General features: G+C 42.7%; 1 protein-coding gene across 4 annotated transcripts in view; it reads left to right on the forward strand.

Annotated features, from left to right (window-relative positions):
- The first annotated feature begins 626 nt into the window (after nt 1-626).
- Nucleotides 627-16,812, forward strand: part of EEA1 (early endosome antigen 1) — a 136,442-nt gene continuing 120,256 nt past the window's right edge. For 3 of the 4 annotated variants that reach the window (XR_012156717.1, XM_073327558.1, XM_073327559.1), the window contains exons 1-2: nt 627-832; nt 13,139-13,231. Coding sequence is in view for 2 of the 4 variants with exons in the window: in XM_073327558.1 (XP_073183659.1) it covers nt 809-832; nt 13,139-13,231 (117 nt within the window). In the remaining 2 variants the exon portion in view is untranslated. Of the gene's footprint in view, nt 833-4,830; nt 5,005-13,138; nt 13,232-16,812 lie in introns of those variants that run through there. The other variant, XM_073327560.1, reaches the window with a different exon arrangement.

A 16,812-nucleotide genomic window follows, 5' to 3' on the forward strand; every position in this document is an offset into this window, starting at 1 on the left:
TATGGTCCTGGGATCCAGTGTTTTAAAGAGGAAGTTTATTAATAACCCCAACTGGCTTAATGAGAACAGGCTGGGGGCAGGTGCCACCTTCCTGTCCTGCTTCACTCCCCCTTTGTCCTTAGTACTACACAGACACGGTGGGTGAGATAATAGCTTTTATTGGCCCCATTTCTGCTGCTGGGAGAGCCAGGCTTTGGAGCTGAGAGTTCTTCTGGCCTGGCTCTCAACAGAAGTGGGTGGGTCCAATAAAAGCGATCACCTCGCCCACCTTGTCTCTGTGGTATCCTGGGCCCCACAGGGCGGCACCAGCCCTGCAACCACCTGCAGTGCAGCGTCCAGCCTGGTCCCACTCAGCTAATTGTTGCTGAATGTCCCGGGGGGCGACAGCCAGATCCCCAGTAGGGGCCCAAGGAAGCGCTGAGGGGAATGGCGGGGAGGGAGGCATCCCCGTTGGGCCCGGGCAGGCAACCCCAAGCGCGCTGGGTGGAGGCAGCCGCCCACTCCCGCAGCGCCGCTTGCCCCGACCGCGGCCCGCGGGGAAGCCAGAGCGCTCCCGGCCCGGCCCTGCGGGACAGGCCGCTCCCTGGCGGAGGAGAGTCCCCGCCCAGCGGCTGCCTGTCAGTGGCGGAGGCTGGCGCCGCCGTCCCGCCCCTCGGCTGCTGCGGCGGCGGCTCCTCCTCCCGGCGGGCAGCCCCCGCTGTCACCGAGCGCGCGGGCCGGGCGGCGCGGAGAGCGGGTGCCCCCTCCCCGGCGCCGCGTCCGCAGGCAGCCGGCGGGACCGGGCCGGCGGGACCGGGCCGCCGTAGCCATGTTGAGGAGGATTTTGCAGCGGGTAAGAGGGTGACAGCGGCCGGCCCGGGCAGCCGCGTGGGGAGGCGGCTCCGCTTCCTGCTGCCAGCGGCGGCGGGTCAAGGCAGGGGGCAGGCGGCGCGTGTGGCAGCATGGCACCCCCCCGCCCCGCGCTCCGGCCTGCCTCCCCAGGCCCGGCTGCCTGCGGGCCCCCGCCCTGCCCCTTCGTGGGGGAGGCAGCACACTGCCTGCTAGCCGGGGCCCTCCCGCTGTGGGGCAGCCCGCTGGGGGTGCGGCCCGGCCGGGAGGGGGGATTCCTGTCTCCCCAGTGTTCAGTGCCAGGCAGTGACCCCCGGATCACCCCCCTCCCCGCACACACAGGTAGTCTGGGCTGGGCAGGGCAGGGCCCCCTCGTGTGCCCCGGAATGTTTCTGCCCCGCCTGGTGCAGGCCGAGGCCAGGGAATCCGGCGGAGAGAGGGAGCGGAGGGATGCAGGCCCAGGACCCAGCTCCTCTCCACCTGACTCCTGCTGCAGTAGGTGGTGTCCGCCTGGTGCTGGGCTGGAGGCCCGTTCTCGTGTCAGGAGAGGGTTAATGGCAGGGCCCTCTAGCTGGGGGGTGTCGCTGCTGGGGTTGGGAGTCATTACTCACGCTCCTGAGTCTTGTGTTGTTAAACATACATTTCTTACGTCTCCCTCTGAAGCTCCCCGAGCCATTGTACACTCTCACACTCGCAGAAGATGAAAATAAATTCAAGTCACACACATTCTGTAACTCAGACCCACAGTAATCCTGGGTAGTATATTTCCATCCTACTTCCCTCTGGGCTCTGATTAATAAATAAACTCTAAAGTCAGTTGAAATACAAATGCAAGCCAGGACACCAAAAACTACCAGCCAGCTGTTGCCTATTTTAGGAATTGGTTCCTGTGTAACTTTAGCTAGGTTTAAAAATCAACTTGTGCTATTTGATTCTGGACCCCATCTTTCCTTCTGCTCTCCTCATCTGCCTTTAAAAAAAACCTCAGTTGTTTACCTTGCTACTATGTTGGTGTGTTACCTGTCATTCTAATAGGTTGTTTGTGGTTTAGATGGATGTTGACCATGCAATGTTAATGTGCAACAAAACATAGATGACAAACATGGTTGTCAAAAACATTTGGTTTCCACTGGAGTTGGATAACTGGTTCAAAGTGCAAAGGGAATGCCTTCATCTTTGGTGTTCAGCGTTGGGATGTACAGAATAGAGTTGAGTCACCCAGCTAGTTGAAAGGGTGTGCTCTAATTCCCGCATAGCTTTCATGCAATATCAGTGTCATGTAGAACTTAGTCATGTATAAGTGGTGAAAATAGCCAACTTTGGTATTTGACACCAGCTTTGAAAATTGCCTGTTTTCACAAGCATATTTGTGAAAGGCTTTGAAGGCTTTTGAAGTTGTTGTTCTAATAATACTCTGTGTAAGGAACATGTATTGAAACAATGATAATAAATCCTTGTTAGGTGTGGGAAGGAAGGATATCTGTGTACATACAGTATTGGTGTACTTTGAAGTATGGGGGGACTGATTTTTCTTGTGCCTCAGACTGTATTTCTGCCATAGTTTCTAATCAATCAAAGTTTTCCCCTCTGCTTATTTAAAAGTTACTGTTTACAAGGAGTAGTTTCCTGCCTGAAATATGACTTACCTTATTAATTCTTTGGGAACAGCAAAAAACAGGGAAACTTTACTTTTGGTGCTGATCATCTTAGTTTTATTAACATTAGTTGTTCCTGGGAAATGAGCTGCTGTTTAGAAAAACTTACACAGTTGTCGAATATGTGGCTGAAAATATAAATTTAATTAACATGATATTTTATAAAATCTAAGGCCAATATAAATGTTCCCACATTTTTAAAATTTCAGTGAAGACAGTTGTTTTTAAACAAACATTCCCTTGTCCTTTTTGAAACTCAAACTAGAACTAACTGTGAACAAAAATGAAACTGATTTCATTCATTTTTATTTTTCAAGTAGAAGGAAATACAAAATATAAACAAAAGGCATAATGACTATGTGAACTTTAAAAACCTTTCTTTTTCTTTGTTATTAGTAACATAAAGAAATGTTTGCTTATAACATATGATTAAGTTCAGTGTCCCTTTAACAGAAAATTATGTTAAAATTATACAAACAGTTGTATGTTTGCATGGGTTACATTAGAAGCAGCTCCTGGTATATGATTAGGGCCCTACCAAATTCATGGTAATGAAAAATGCATCACAGACTGTGAAATCTGGTGTTCAGCTGGGCATAGGCACGGACTTCTGCTCGCGCCGGTGGGTGCTCGACCCCCGCCCCTGGGCCCACCCTGACTCCACCCCTGCCCCCATTCCAACCCCTTCCCTGCCCCTATTCTGACTCCTTCCCCAAATCCCTGCCTCCTCCCCGCCTCCTCCCCTGGGCGCACCACCTTCCCGCTCCTCCCTGTTCCCTCCCAGAGCTTGCTATGCCTCCAAACAGCTGTTTGGAGGCAACAAGCGCTGGGAGGTGGGCAGAGGAGTGGGGACGTGGCGCACTCAGAGAAGGAGGTGAAGTGAGGTGGGGCGGGGAGGGGAGCTTGGCTGCCGGTGGATGCAGAGCACCCACTAACTTTTCCCCGTGGGTGCTCCAGCCCCAGAGCACCCACAGAGACAGTGCCTATGCTGCTGGGGCTCCTACCCTGTGCAGCACTTCGGCTGCTAGTCCCAGCAGAGGATGGGGAGAGAGAAGACTTCCTCTTTCCCTACATGAGCCACTCCCGGCGTGGGTCAGACCCACCTCTGGGAACCTGTCTGAGATGCAGGAAGCTGCACGACTTGAGCTATCGCCACCCAGCATGGGAGAGGCTGTAGCTTGAGCTGCGGAGAGGCTGTGGCTTGAACTGTCTCTCTCTTTCTCACACACCCGTGTGGAGAGGCTGCAGCTCCAGCTATCAGCCCTCCATCCTGCTGGGAAAAACTGGAGATAGGGTAAAAACCAGCCCCTCATTTCTGCGCTGCTGCTCGCAGTGGTGCTGACTTTAGAGCTGGGTGGCTGGCTAGCTCTGAAGGCAGCACCCCTGCCAGCAGCAGGGCAGGAGTAAGGGTGGCAATCCCACAATCTCCCTACAATTATATAAATTGTGGACCCTCCTCCCCCGACTCTTTTTTTTTAGTTAGGACCCCCATGGTTAGAACACTGGAAATGTCAGATGTAAACAGCTGAAAATATGAAATTGACTAATTGAAAAAAACCCTGGCCATGAAATTGACCAAAGTGGACCATGAATTTGGTAGGGCCCTATACTGAGTTGACAAAATATGAGGAAGACTCCTGACTTGCACTGAAGTTAATAACTATCCATAATTTTGTGCTTAGATTGTATGAATACATACTAGGAGTATAAGCTTTAAAAAGTGAGATTATATTCTGAAATGGCTAATTTAAAGCATGTATTGTTTTCTTCTATGCTTTTAAGCATGTGATATTTGTACACATTTGATTAATAATGAAGAAAATTATATAGCTTTTGCAGTCACTGAAACAGGTATATTTGTAATATTTTTTTTCTTTGTGGCCATTACTCGAATTCGGTTAATGTTCTTCTTCCTAAGCCAACAGGTAGTCACGGCTAACAGTATATCATGAATCCTGAAAGTGTGTAAAATAGGGAAATCCCCACCTTTATAACCTCTCACTTTGCATAGCAATTATAAGACAGCAGCAACTGAAGCTTGAAAAGCACTGTTTTCATTTCATTAAGAAATGTGATCTTTTTCTTTGAAAAATATCGTTTCAATGGTTTTTTCATAATAGAAATAAACCAAATACTTGTTACTATTGATCATAGCTCATTTTAGTTTTTGAAGCTGGCGTAACCAATCAGGGGTGCATGTCTTTTTTTCATTCCCCTCTTCTTTTTTTAATCAAGATGATGTGTTGAATATAATGGCTTCATTATCTGTTGTGTATTGCATCCTGTGTCTTGTCTGTTTTTTGTATATTGTCCGTTATAGGCTCCGTTCCTGCAATCATATTTGGATGGATGAACCTTTGCATTCATATGGAGCCCCATTGACTTCGTTGGGTCTCCATGTGGATGCAAGGGTCTGCCTGCATGGATCTTATTGCAAGATGGGGGGTGAAGACTTTGTCCTTTGAGGCAGGAGCTGTTTCATTTTACCTGTCTGTAAAGCAGCTGGCATTCTTCAAAATAAGTAAATAATAATATTATACAGTACACTGTGTTTCACGTATGTGAATTAGTTTAAGTAATAGTATTGTGTAATCAATTTCAGTGGATAAAAAATGGTGTACTGGGGGCTTTGAATGTTCTTACATAATGTTAATTTGAAATGTGAAATTACCTTTTAATAATTGGAAAATAGTCCTTTTCTCACTAAAATTCTGAAGGAAAAATGAGTTTGTGAGTAGGCTGCTGCTTCTACTTCTTTTTTTTTTTTTTAAATAGCCTACACACCTAGTAAAAGAAAGGGACAAAGCTAATATCCTGAAAATTGCTCAGGAGCAGAGACTTAAACAAGCAGTGCTGTCTTTTTATATTTTGATTCTTGCATTTAATATTTGTTAGGGAATTCAGAATGATTGAACAATAGTAGCCTTGTGCTGTATTTAAATCTCTGCTTGGAAAATTGTGTAACTTCATGTTCATAATGTTTTTTTTTTCATTTATTTTTAAAGAAGTTGAGTTAAATCTAATTTGAAAAATGTTTTAAAGGGCACTGCTGATAAGTTAGAGTACAGCTGTACACAGAGAAGTGACTGTAAAAGTGACATCGGGGTGATCCATATTTATATTCTCAGTGATTTCATGACAGGTTTCAGAGTAACAGCCGTGTTAGTCTGTATTCGCAAAAAGAAAAGGAGTACTTGTGGCACCTTAGAGACTAACCAGTTTATTTGAGCATGAGCTTTTGTGAGCTACAGCTTCACCGATGAAGTGAGCTGTAGCTCACGAAAGCTCATGCTCAAATAAATTGGTTAGTCTCTAAGGTGCCACAAGTACTCCTTTTCTTTTTAGTGATTTCATGAGATGTGCTAGGTTTCCAAATTTAAAATAAATAAGTGTGTGTGTGTGTGTATATATATATATATATAAATAAAGCATCACTTGATTTTTCAAAAAGGAAACTGTTCTCTTCCCCTTGCTTTCTTTGGTGGTGGTGATGTTTCTGCATTCAGTTAACTTTCAGTTTTGATGATTCATGAAGAATACTGTGTAGTTCACCTTATTTTTCAGCAGCTGTATTGGCTCTTCAGTGCTAACAGTAGTAAGCTTGTACTTGTAGTTAAAATAAACAAATATGACTCAGGCACACAGGAAGCAGATATGTTCAATAAGAAGGTGCTAGTTTTACATAATCATTTTTCCAACGCTAACCATACTTCAGTGCTTCAGAATTTTAATCTTGTAAAAGTGTTTGTAGTAGTTAGCTTTTCTCTCCCTCCCACCCACATCACAGAAATTTATCCAGGAGTGAATAATTAAAAGACAAACAAACAAGAAAACCAAAAGGGCATGAGCCTTCTTCCACTCTCTTCTGGGTTATATGGTATGGACCATAGTTATAAAGCTGTGTGTATACACTGTGATGTTCATAGTGCATGGTACAGCAGTATTTATGCTTGAAGCCTAAACTAAATATGTGTATTCATAAATATTTAGTAATGGAAAGAAGAATCTTTTTAATTGATTCTCCAGTTTACTGATAAAGTCCATGTACAGTGTAACTTTGAAAGTTGTAGCGTCTTCACAATAGCCTACTAAATTTGTATTTAAATTTTTCATGGTAGTAAGTAGTTTGTCTCTGCTATATTGCTAATGGACATGCATGTTTCTCCAGATTTTGAAGGTTAATGCTTACTTTTTAAAAAACACACACAAACCCCTTTTCTAGCATGCTTTTTCCTGTGTTGTAGGCTGGAATTGTCTGTTTTAAGTAAGCATTTTACTTTCAAAAGGTTAAAAAGATTTTACCATTATTGTTTAATAACTTTGGCTAGTATTTGCACAACACCAGGAATAAGACATGTCCTGCAGTGCATTTCAGTGTGACTATAGCACACCTAAAGTATTTCATAAAGCAGGGACTTTACTCAAGCAAGCGGTAGTAACATCTTACATTATATAGCACCTTTCATCCTGAACATTGCAATAACCATGCATTTGCAGGGCCAAATGCTTTAAAGCAATTTGTGTTTTACAAGCTATCAATATTTAATATACATAACTCATGCTGAAATGCAGTCATGTCTGCGGTGAAGCATGGCAGCTGTTTAACCGTGTACAGTACCATTATGTAAGAATTTACAACGGAAAGAGAATAACATTTTCTTTGTCATTAGTTGCTTCAGCAGATCCCTGCTCTTGGCATTAGCTCATCCTCTGTAGTGGAGGCACACATCTCTGGCATGGACACGCATGTTCCAGAAGTGTAGGTCTAAAAGTGTCCACCCTCCCATATCCCTTTCTTTTCTTCTATGTAGGTGGGCTGCAGAATAGTCTTCTTGCATCACTGCCAAGGTTAGCAAGTTTGCTCATTTTTCTGTACTTCCATCTTTCTATTCTAAGGCTTCATTGCTAAAGTACATGAAGGAGCGTTCTTTGAATTTTAGGTCCTGAGGGATGGAACCAAAGTAAAGGGGTCATTCAAGGGGTTTAGAAAAGGTACATCCCTTAGTGCAGACGCTCTCTTCATATCAGAAAGGTCTGTTACCACTTGGGATAAATTTGTGTACTGGAGACATTTGAACAGATGGGAACCTAATTGGCTCTGAGGTTTCGAGAATTTAAAGTTCCTCTGTTGTTAGGGTCTGTAGGAAAGTCTCTCCATCATCCTCAGAGTTGAGCAGCTTGTGGTTCTAAGAATTTCCTTCTTATAAAAAATGGGTTAAACAGCTGATCTGACAGTCTGAAGTTGCTGTTTCTATATGGGAGAAAAATTTAGTATCTGAGTCTCTGTCAGTGTGAACATGCATATATCTTCTTTGGGGTTCCTCAGTGCCAGGGGGTGGGGGGATATACAAGAATAATATTTGGGCATAACCTTTATGTACTGTGTGGCAAGGTTGTTCTGCCTCAAATTCATAGAGTTTCAAGGTGAGGAAAAGTAGAGTAATAACAAGACATGTATTCTCATTCCTCCTTCCTCCCACTTGTCTAAGATAGATAAGTCTTTCATCTGGGTATGTGCACATTAGAGACGAAATTTTGCAATAGGAGTAGGTGAAACCAGCAGCATTTTAGTCCTGTAAGCTCTATGGGGTGGGGACCATGTTTTCCTTTAGTTTATGTACAACATCTAGTATTTTGTGTGTATTACAGGAAACAAATTCTTAATTAGAATTGAAGAGATTTCTTCTCTCTTCCCAGTGGAATCTTTTGATTTTTTTTTTCTCCCCTCTGGATAACACAAAGGTGCTGGGAGCGGTATGACTGTCCTTTTTCAAAGTCCTGATTTCATTAGTTGAAAAACAGATGAAACCTAGAGCACATTAATGGAGCCAAGGATTATTGCCCACTACTTGGAGGCTAGCCATTTAAAAATGCACACATACATAACTAGTTCAAAGCCCCTTTCCTTTTCACATTAGTCTCACATGGAATCAGATCCTATTAGACCCTACAGATCTTATGAGTGTCAATCTCAGAGGGCTCAATAGCCTAAGGAGTGCCAATACCAATCTTGCTCAACACCCATGATGACATTGGGCTTGATTATCCTCTCGCTTATGCAAGGGAAACTCCATTGACTTTAGCAGAGCTACTTCTTGTTTACACCAGTATGAGTGGACAGTCAGACCCATTGTGACAATCTGGTCCAAGTAGCAATTTTGCTGATCAAGTACAGAGAACCTTTTCCATTAGTCCCCCTCATCCATGCTGTTAAGGACTCCATTTTGTTGTCATTTACAGTTTGAAGGGCTATTACTATGGGCCATTGGGTTCTTGGTTATAAAAAATGGTTCCACCTCTACTTCTGATAAAAACCTAAATCCCCTTCTGCCCACATCCATCTCATGTGAAATTGAGGGGAGAAGTCCTCCCTTTTTCTAACTAGGAACAATAAAGTGGGTTCTAGGATCTTTTAGTTTTAGATTACAGGTTTTTACTCTCATTGCTTTCTCATTCCCATGAAGAAAAGGAGGTCTGTTTCCAATGCCGATCTCGACAAATGTTTGAATAAAACAAAATTCCATATAGTAACGTAATTCCTTCTCTTAGCAAGATTGCTTTGGAGTTGGACACTCAAGATGCATCCTTCACCATCTCAAGAAGGCTAACACACATGAGATATCTAAGGTTCAAGTTAGGCAACAATAATTTCCCGTACAAGTTGCTCCTGTTTGGACACACTGTTCCTTCACCCAGTTCTTTATTAGTGGCATTTACTCACCTCTGTCATCTAGAACTTCAGGAATATTCATACTTAAACTGTTGGTGTATTAGAGCTTATTACCACAACATGAGATTTGGGCGTGGTTCAGAAATCCCTGTCCGAAGGTTTTCTGGCACACTGGAGTCAGTGCTTGTATGCCTTTACCCTCTGTTCCCTTTACTGCAGCACAGCTGATCCTAGGAGCCCAAATTTGGGCAAGTCTGTTCTTGTTCTCAGATCTCTTTGCTCTGGGGAGAGAATCACTAAGGCCTGGTCTACACTGGGGGTGGGGGGGGATCGATCTAAGATACGTCGACTTCAGCTACGCTATTCTCGTAGCTGAAGTTGCGTATCTTAGATCGACTTAGAATCACTCATTTTGTGTCCTTGTGACGCGGGATCGACGGCTACCACTCCCCCGTCGACTCCGCTTCCGCCTCTTGCCCTGGTGGAGTTCCGGAGTTGACAGCAGAGTGACCGGGTATCGATTTATCGCGTCTACACTAGATGCGATAAATCTATCCCCGATAGATCGATCGCTACCTGCCGATCCGGCAGGTAGTGTAGACATGGCCTTAGTCTCTCAACCTGGCAGTTAGGATCTTTGGACCTTAGTTGAGGAAGAGTTATATTTAGACGAAATCTAGTAAAATTTATTAGCAAGTTTCCAGATCTTCACATAGTAGACATATGCTTTAAACATAAGAGTGTTGCAGTAGTTTGACCTGAAGGTTGGCTATTGACTGACTGTAGATGTAGTTGTAGCTCACAGGGTGTGGATGTGAGTTAGAAGCTGTTTGTCATCAAGAAAGGAAAGGATAATTAGTGTCTTAAACGTATACAAATATTCTTACATCGCATGATATATCATTTAATCTTGTGCTAATATTCCTGTGCATGGGGTATCTCCCCAGGAATATCAGGAGACTTTCCTGCTCTTTGCTGCTGGATATTTCATACCTTTCTAGAAAACAGTGATGTCAGCAATTTAGCCCTCCTTGAGTACCTTGCCTGTTACTTTCACAATGTAATATACCTAACTCCCCTCTCCTGAACTATTATCACATTGCTCCCCGCTTTGAATCCCTCCACTGAATCGCTATGTGTTAGCAGAACTTTATACAAAAGATGTATCAGTTCCTATAAAGAACACTGTCTGTTGTTACGAACAATTTTACATATTCTTCTGTAACTTGTGGGTGCTATTGTGTTATGAACTTCAGATAGCTTCTTCAGTGTAGCTTATCTGCCGCATGAAGCTTTTGTCACTGCCTTCAGGACCTTGCATGATACCTTTGCCCCTCCCTACTTATCTGACCACCTCATTTTTTGTGTTGCTCCCTGTCCCCTTCATTTCACCGGTGTTGCCAGCCTTGATACCTTGCTTTCCTATAACAGTCTCTGTACTTTCTTCCATCCTACTCCCCACCCATGGAATACCCTTTCTTTGTTTATACTGATCTCATTTTTAAATCCCATCCTAAGACCTACTTCTGTTGTGACATCTATAGGAAATTAACTGGTTGGTAAGAAAGCAATGGATGGTAGCTGATACAATGTAAAAAAAAAACAAAAAAAGTTATGAGAAATACCAATACAAGTGCCAGGCATCACCTTGATGTATATATTGTGTTTATATATCATATTCCTTTCTTCCACCTTTGATCCATTTTTTGCCTTTTAGATTAAAAACTTTAGAGGTAGGGGCTATGTCCTCCTCTTCTGTGGTTAGAAATCTACCATATTATGGATGCTGCTGCACTCTAAATAATTTTATAGCTAGAATGAGACTATATTGTTCTCTCATGTTGTTTTTTGTCTTCTTCCATGTTTCCAGCAAATAGGCTAAGTAGTGAACAGGACACGAAATGGATAAACTTGTAGCCGTAGCCATTTCAGCAACAACTAAAGGGGGAGGATGCAACAAGAAGAGGTTCTCTCTTCTCCTATCTCTTGTCATGGTCACCATTGCCCACCTCTGTTAGGTGGAGTGCATTCTGCTAATCTCCCCCTCCCACAACCACTCACCTCATCCTATTTGATCTTCAAAGACTTCTTTAAGGTGTACTGTATGTTAGCAACAGTACAGTAATTAGAGGATAGATTTGATCAGGTGTATTTGTAATTAAATATAATTTTAAATCTAAATCTGTAACCCTGGTGGGGGAAAAAGGAAATAGAATACTATTTATAAACACAAGTAGAATCTATACTTCAATTTCAAACTAAGGGAGAAAATTACATTTAGAGGCATCTTTATAAAGGACTATTTATTGATTTGTTTAAAAATTAAGATTTTGAAATTTTTTTCCAAGACAAATAATGTTAGGATTTTTCCGTTTCTGAAGTCTGTAGACAGAACTTATTCATATAGCTCTCTCCCTTTTTACTTTAAAATTCTGTATGCATAAAGTGTGAATACCTTATATAAGATCAAAAATATTTCCAGATTGCCTACAAAATTACAACATCAGTACTTCATTTGGGTTCTAACCCTGTCAATGCAATTCTTAAAGTAAACTTTGATTTGGCTCTAGATTGGGAGTAATTGATGGCCAATGGTTCAGAGACCAAAAGTAAAAATTTACTATCAGAGTAAACAAATCCTTGTTTTTTCAGAACAATCTGGACCCACACAGAATTTAAGAGGGAGAAAAATTTTAAGCTATGGAATTTTTTTTTTTTAATTGGCTGTTTCAATAACTTTCCTTGTTGGGGAACGGGTTTCAGAGTGGTAGCCGTCTTAATCTGTATCAGCAAAAACAACGAGGAGTCCTTGTGGCACCTTGGAGACTAACCAATTTATTTGGAAATAAGCTTTTGTGGGCTAGCAAAAGTTTATGCCCAAATAAATTGGTTAGTCTCCAAGGTGCTACAAGGACTCCTTATTGTTTTTGCTGATACAGACTAACACGGCTACCGCTCTGAAACCTGTCACCATGCACGGCGCTGAATTTAGCTGTATGAAGTGGAAATCCATCAGCCATGCATCTGAAGTGGGTTCTAGCCCACGAAAGCTGATGCCCAAATAAATTGGTTAGTCTCTAAGGTGCCACAAGGACTCCTCGTTGTTCTTGTTGAGGAAGTTTGGTTGAGGATGCTAACTTTCTTTTATGATTCTGATGAAGCAGTGGAACTTTTGAGGTAGATAAGAGAAGGAAAAATGAATCTCTTGTTGAAAGGTAGGATGAATTGGATGAGGATTAGTAACCTGAATATATTTCACGAGACTTTGAATGAAGTAGTGTTTACTTAATTTGTTTACTGGTTTGAAACACTAATTTGGAAAGAAGCCTATACTGGAAGCAAATTAAAATATACAACTTAATGTTATAGATTCCTTGTTCAATAAGCTAGTCTAATTTAATTGGAAGTTTGATATAGAAGCAGTTTTAACTTTAGTTTTCTACTTCTCCTCTATATTGAAATTTTGTGATTTGTAAAGTAATATATTTTTATTTACTTACTACCATATCAATGGGCCTGCTTTTGTCAGCTTTTCTACTGAATAATCTGACAAGTATAAAAATATTGTTGTTTTAGTTATTCAAATTCCACAGTCTGAAGAATAGTGTGTTAGTATTTATTTTGTTTAAGAGGCTAAATTTTAATTTCTAGGATTTTTCTGTTGAATAACTATTTAACTGTATTTAGCTGTAATTTGAATGATAAGTGAAGTTTGGCTTAGTTCTTTATGTATTAAATTCTTATATATTGTTATGTATTGATCTATCTAATAAATACTCCTTACTCAAGTGGTGATGTGAGGGCTTGGCAGTAAGTTTGGATTGTACGCTATTGCATTGACTATTTATGCAGTGTTCTTGTCAGTTTGTTCAATTTACTGTGGATGTAAAATCTTAAAATTATAAACAGATTTATAAAAGAGATTCCTTTTTGCAACATAGACTTCAGACTCAATTTAATAAAATTTATACTTCTTCCATTTCAGACTCCAGGCAGAGTTGGGTCTCAGAGCTCGGATTCGGATTCCTCTGCAACCCCAGGAAATGCAGTGGATGTGAACAATGAAAGTACTTCAGAGGTACTGTAGGATAACAATATATGGGACTAGGTTCTTACACTTGGCACTGATTCACCTCTCTTTGAGAGGGACTTTTAATTAGGCAAAATCTGTATAAATGGACAAATGCATACAAATGTGTTGTACCAGGAAATTAAAAAATGTTTCATAGCATGCATGTATTAGTGAGTTGAATTTGTGAAGTTTGCTAGCTTAAAATGAGCAGACATTCTTAGTAGGCTTCATAGTGAAATGTTAGCCCATATGCAGTAAGTGTGAACAAGAAATATATGAAATATATTGCTAACATGGAAGAATTTCATCTCAGAACTTTGAGTAAAGTGACATGATCCTGTGAATTTGGGTGAGGCATCAGTGATTCTACATTTGATATAAAAAAGAACCTGCATATTGGTGTACTATTCTTCAGATACATCAAGAATTGCTAAAGAATTGTTTGGTGTCTGTGGTTATGCAGTCAAGTTGCTCCGAGAACTGATGATGAACTCAGGCATAGGGCTCATGCATCACTTGCTTTTTCAAGCTATTCTCTAATTGTCTTAAGAAATGCTTAAATAAGTTGACTAATGCAGTGACTAGTGGCAGACTGGATTGTTCCTGTAATATAGTATGTTTGAAATTCTCTGTGGGCATGTAGTTAAGTGCAGTGGTGAATTTAATCACTACAATAAAGTATGTTTCCTTTGTGTTGAAGAGTCTAAGTTAATGATAGGTGAATCTCAGAAAGTTCAGATATTTACAGTATCTAACCTCAAAATCTGTTGTGGTTTCCTACCCAACTGGCCAAAAATGTTCCCTTCCTATGATCCTTCTGTCCATGTACATTGTGATCTGCTGCCCATTCCCATCATAGCCAGACCCATTGTAGGACATCTGCTTCTCATTATAATCCCATCTGATCATCTAGTATTATGTGGAATTGAGTCGCAATGGATCATTCATTCTGTTCCAGGCAGGCAGGTTTATCTTTCTAAATCTCCCAATCCAGATCATTGTAAGATCGGAATGGAGACAATAACCTGGGCCCAACAGAAGATCTGGGGATCTACATAGGCTATGTCTACACAGAATTAAATTGACGCAAGTTTTGCCGACGATCATAAACTGCTATAATTACAGCACTTGTGCATGTTCACACAACGCTACTTGTGTTGGCGGAGTGTGTCCACAGTTGGTGCTCTAGCACAGAGAGAGAGAGAGAGCAGAGCACTGTGGGTAGCTAACCCATGTCATGCAAGGGACATGACACTGAGGAGCACTCCCTTAATGGAGGTTCTCATAGCTGTGTATAAGTCCAGATGTCATTCGGGAACGTATCCAAAGGAGTGGTCTGAAAGGGGTACTGCGAGATGCAACGAATGAGTGTGGGAAGGGCATGGTATGCAGTTCTGTATAGGCTGCAGGGGAAGGTGAGCACACGTGTTCTGACTGCAGCACAGTCAGGGACTTCGGCATCTCTGGTCCTCCATCAGTTTTATCATTTGCTCCTGACCCACTAAAATACATTCCTAGCCATGCTTCCTCTCCAGGCTGTCTATTTTCAATTTTTCATCAATTGTCTTTCTTCATGCCCTGTGCTCATCATCTGCTGTGTCTGACGATAGGAGCGCCTCCCTAAACGTGTCCTCCTTGCTCCTCCTGCGTTGCCTCCTTATCTGATGGAGGCACTCCGTTGGTGTATAAGGGGTTCCCCTGAAGGGCACATCTACAGAAGCACAAGAAGCAATAAAGAGAGGCAGCAATAAACAGAAGCACTCACAGCATTGAATCATTATAGTTAAATTCACCTCTTTCTCACTCATTCTCCACTGGCAAGCATACAGCTCATCGAGTACCCTAAACATGGTGAGTTCGGCCCAGGGTGGAGGGAAGGTCCAAGATGGGACAAAGGGTCTACGTGGCTTTTTAAGAGGATCACTGCAAGCGACTAGGGACACTATTATAAATTCTGCCACCATTTTCCACAGGTAGGGGTAATTGAAGCCAATATCTCACTCCTGAGGGTAAACAAGGATGCAAGGGTGCATCTCCGGCATTCATGCGGCTTCAGACCAGGTCCCTATGCTGCTTGTTTGTGTGTCAGTTTGGTCCCTGCACAAATGATTGCCGATTGACATGACAGCATTTCCTACAGCGGGGGAAGAAACAAAGCATTTTTGCCAAGGAACCTTAGGCAGAGGATTGGCAGGTACCTCCAGGAAAATTTCCTAGAGATCTCTCAGGAGGATTCCTGTGAAATCTCAGTGTGAATTAACAAACTTTTCTGCAGGGCCTGCACTGCTTAGCTGTAGGGGTAATGGGAAGCAGATGCAAGCACTGCTAGTCTTGTATATTTCTATCCCTTAACCTACTTCTAGCACGCTAAACGAAAGAAAGGTCAGCGCTATCTCATGTAACTGAGTAGTATCAAATTAAAATGAGTGCTTACCAGAGCTCCCCTCTTGTGCATCATGCACACCAGAGCTGGAGTGCTGGGACTGGCTTGAACAGTCTGTACTCGAGAAGAGGTCCTGGCTTGCCACGCCGACCGGACGACCTTGTCACCTGTCCCACCTCATCCTCCAACTCCACTTCCTCATTCACCATTTTGTCTTCGGGGTTCAGGCCACTGTCTCCAATTCCCCGCGAAGTATCGACGGGGCTTTTGTTGGTGGAGGTGGGGTTGCTGCCGAGGATGGCGTCCGGCTCCTTGTAGAAGTGGCAGATTTTTGGTGCAGCTCCAGAGCAATGGTTTGCCTCCCTTGCCTGCTGGTACGCCTGCCTCAGTTCCTTGATCTTCACACGGCACTGATGCATGTCCTGTTCGTGGCCCTTCTTCAACATGCCAGGAGAAATCTGATAGTAGGTATCGAAGTTCCTACGGCTGGAGTGGAGTTGGGACTGCACAGCCCCCTTTCCCCACCAACCCAGCAGGTCCAACAACTCTGGTGTTCTCCAAATGGAAGCATGTTTGCTGCAGCGAGCCACCATGATCAGATGGGAAGATGCAATGTTAACTGTCCATACCAAGCAAACGGGAAGTGGAATTTCAAAAAATCTCAGTCCTTTAAAGGAGAGGGGTGGATACCTGTGTACCTGGCTGCAGGGCAGCGGAGTTTGAACTGCTGACCACGGTGGTCAGCTGGGCATTGTGGAACACCTTCTGAAGGTCATTTATAGCAACATAATTAAACTCCGTGTCTACGGTGACACTGCATTGCTCTAACTTTGTCGCAAAAAGCTCTACGCCTGTCGTTGAGGTGGTTTTATTTTGTCGCAGTAACAGGAAAGTTAAATCGGGGGGATGAGTGTTGTTGTGTGTACACCTCCATTGTTGATGAAAGCCGACTTTTGTCGGCAAAACTCTGTCGTGTAGACAAGGCCTTAGATCCCATGAGTCTTCAGTAGATATCAGGATTGAGTTGAAGGGGGCTGGAAGAGGAGGAAGGCTTAATTTAATAGAATGGATCCAAGTCTTGGAGTTTCTTTTTTGGGTTAGGACTAGGGCTGAGGTCATGAAGCTGTTTTCAAATCAATATGTCTGACTATCTTATGCCTAAGGTAAATCTGATATGAATATGTAGAATTTTTTAAATCGTGTA

Source organism: Lepidochelys kempii, chromosome 1 (genome assembly GCF_965140265.1).
Source record: "Lepidochelys kempii isolate rLepKem1 chromosome 1, rLepKem1.hap2, whole genome shotgun sequence".
Classification (NCBI taxonomy): Eukaryota; Metazoa; Chordata; order Testudines; family Cheloniidae; genus Lepidochelys; species Lepidochelys kempii.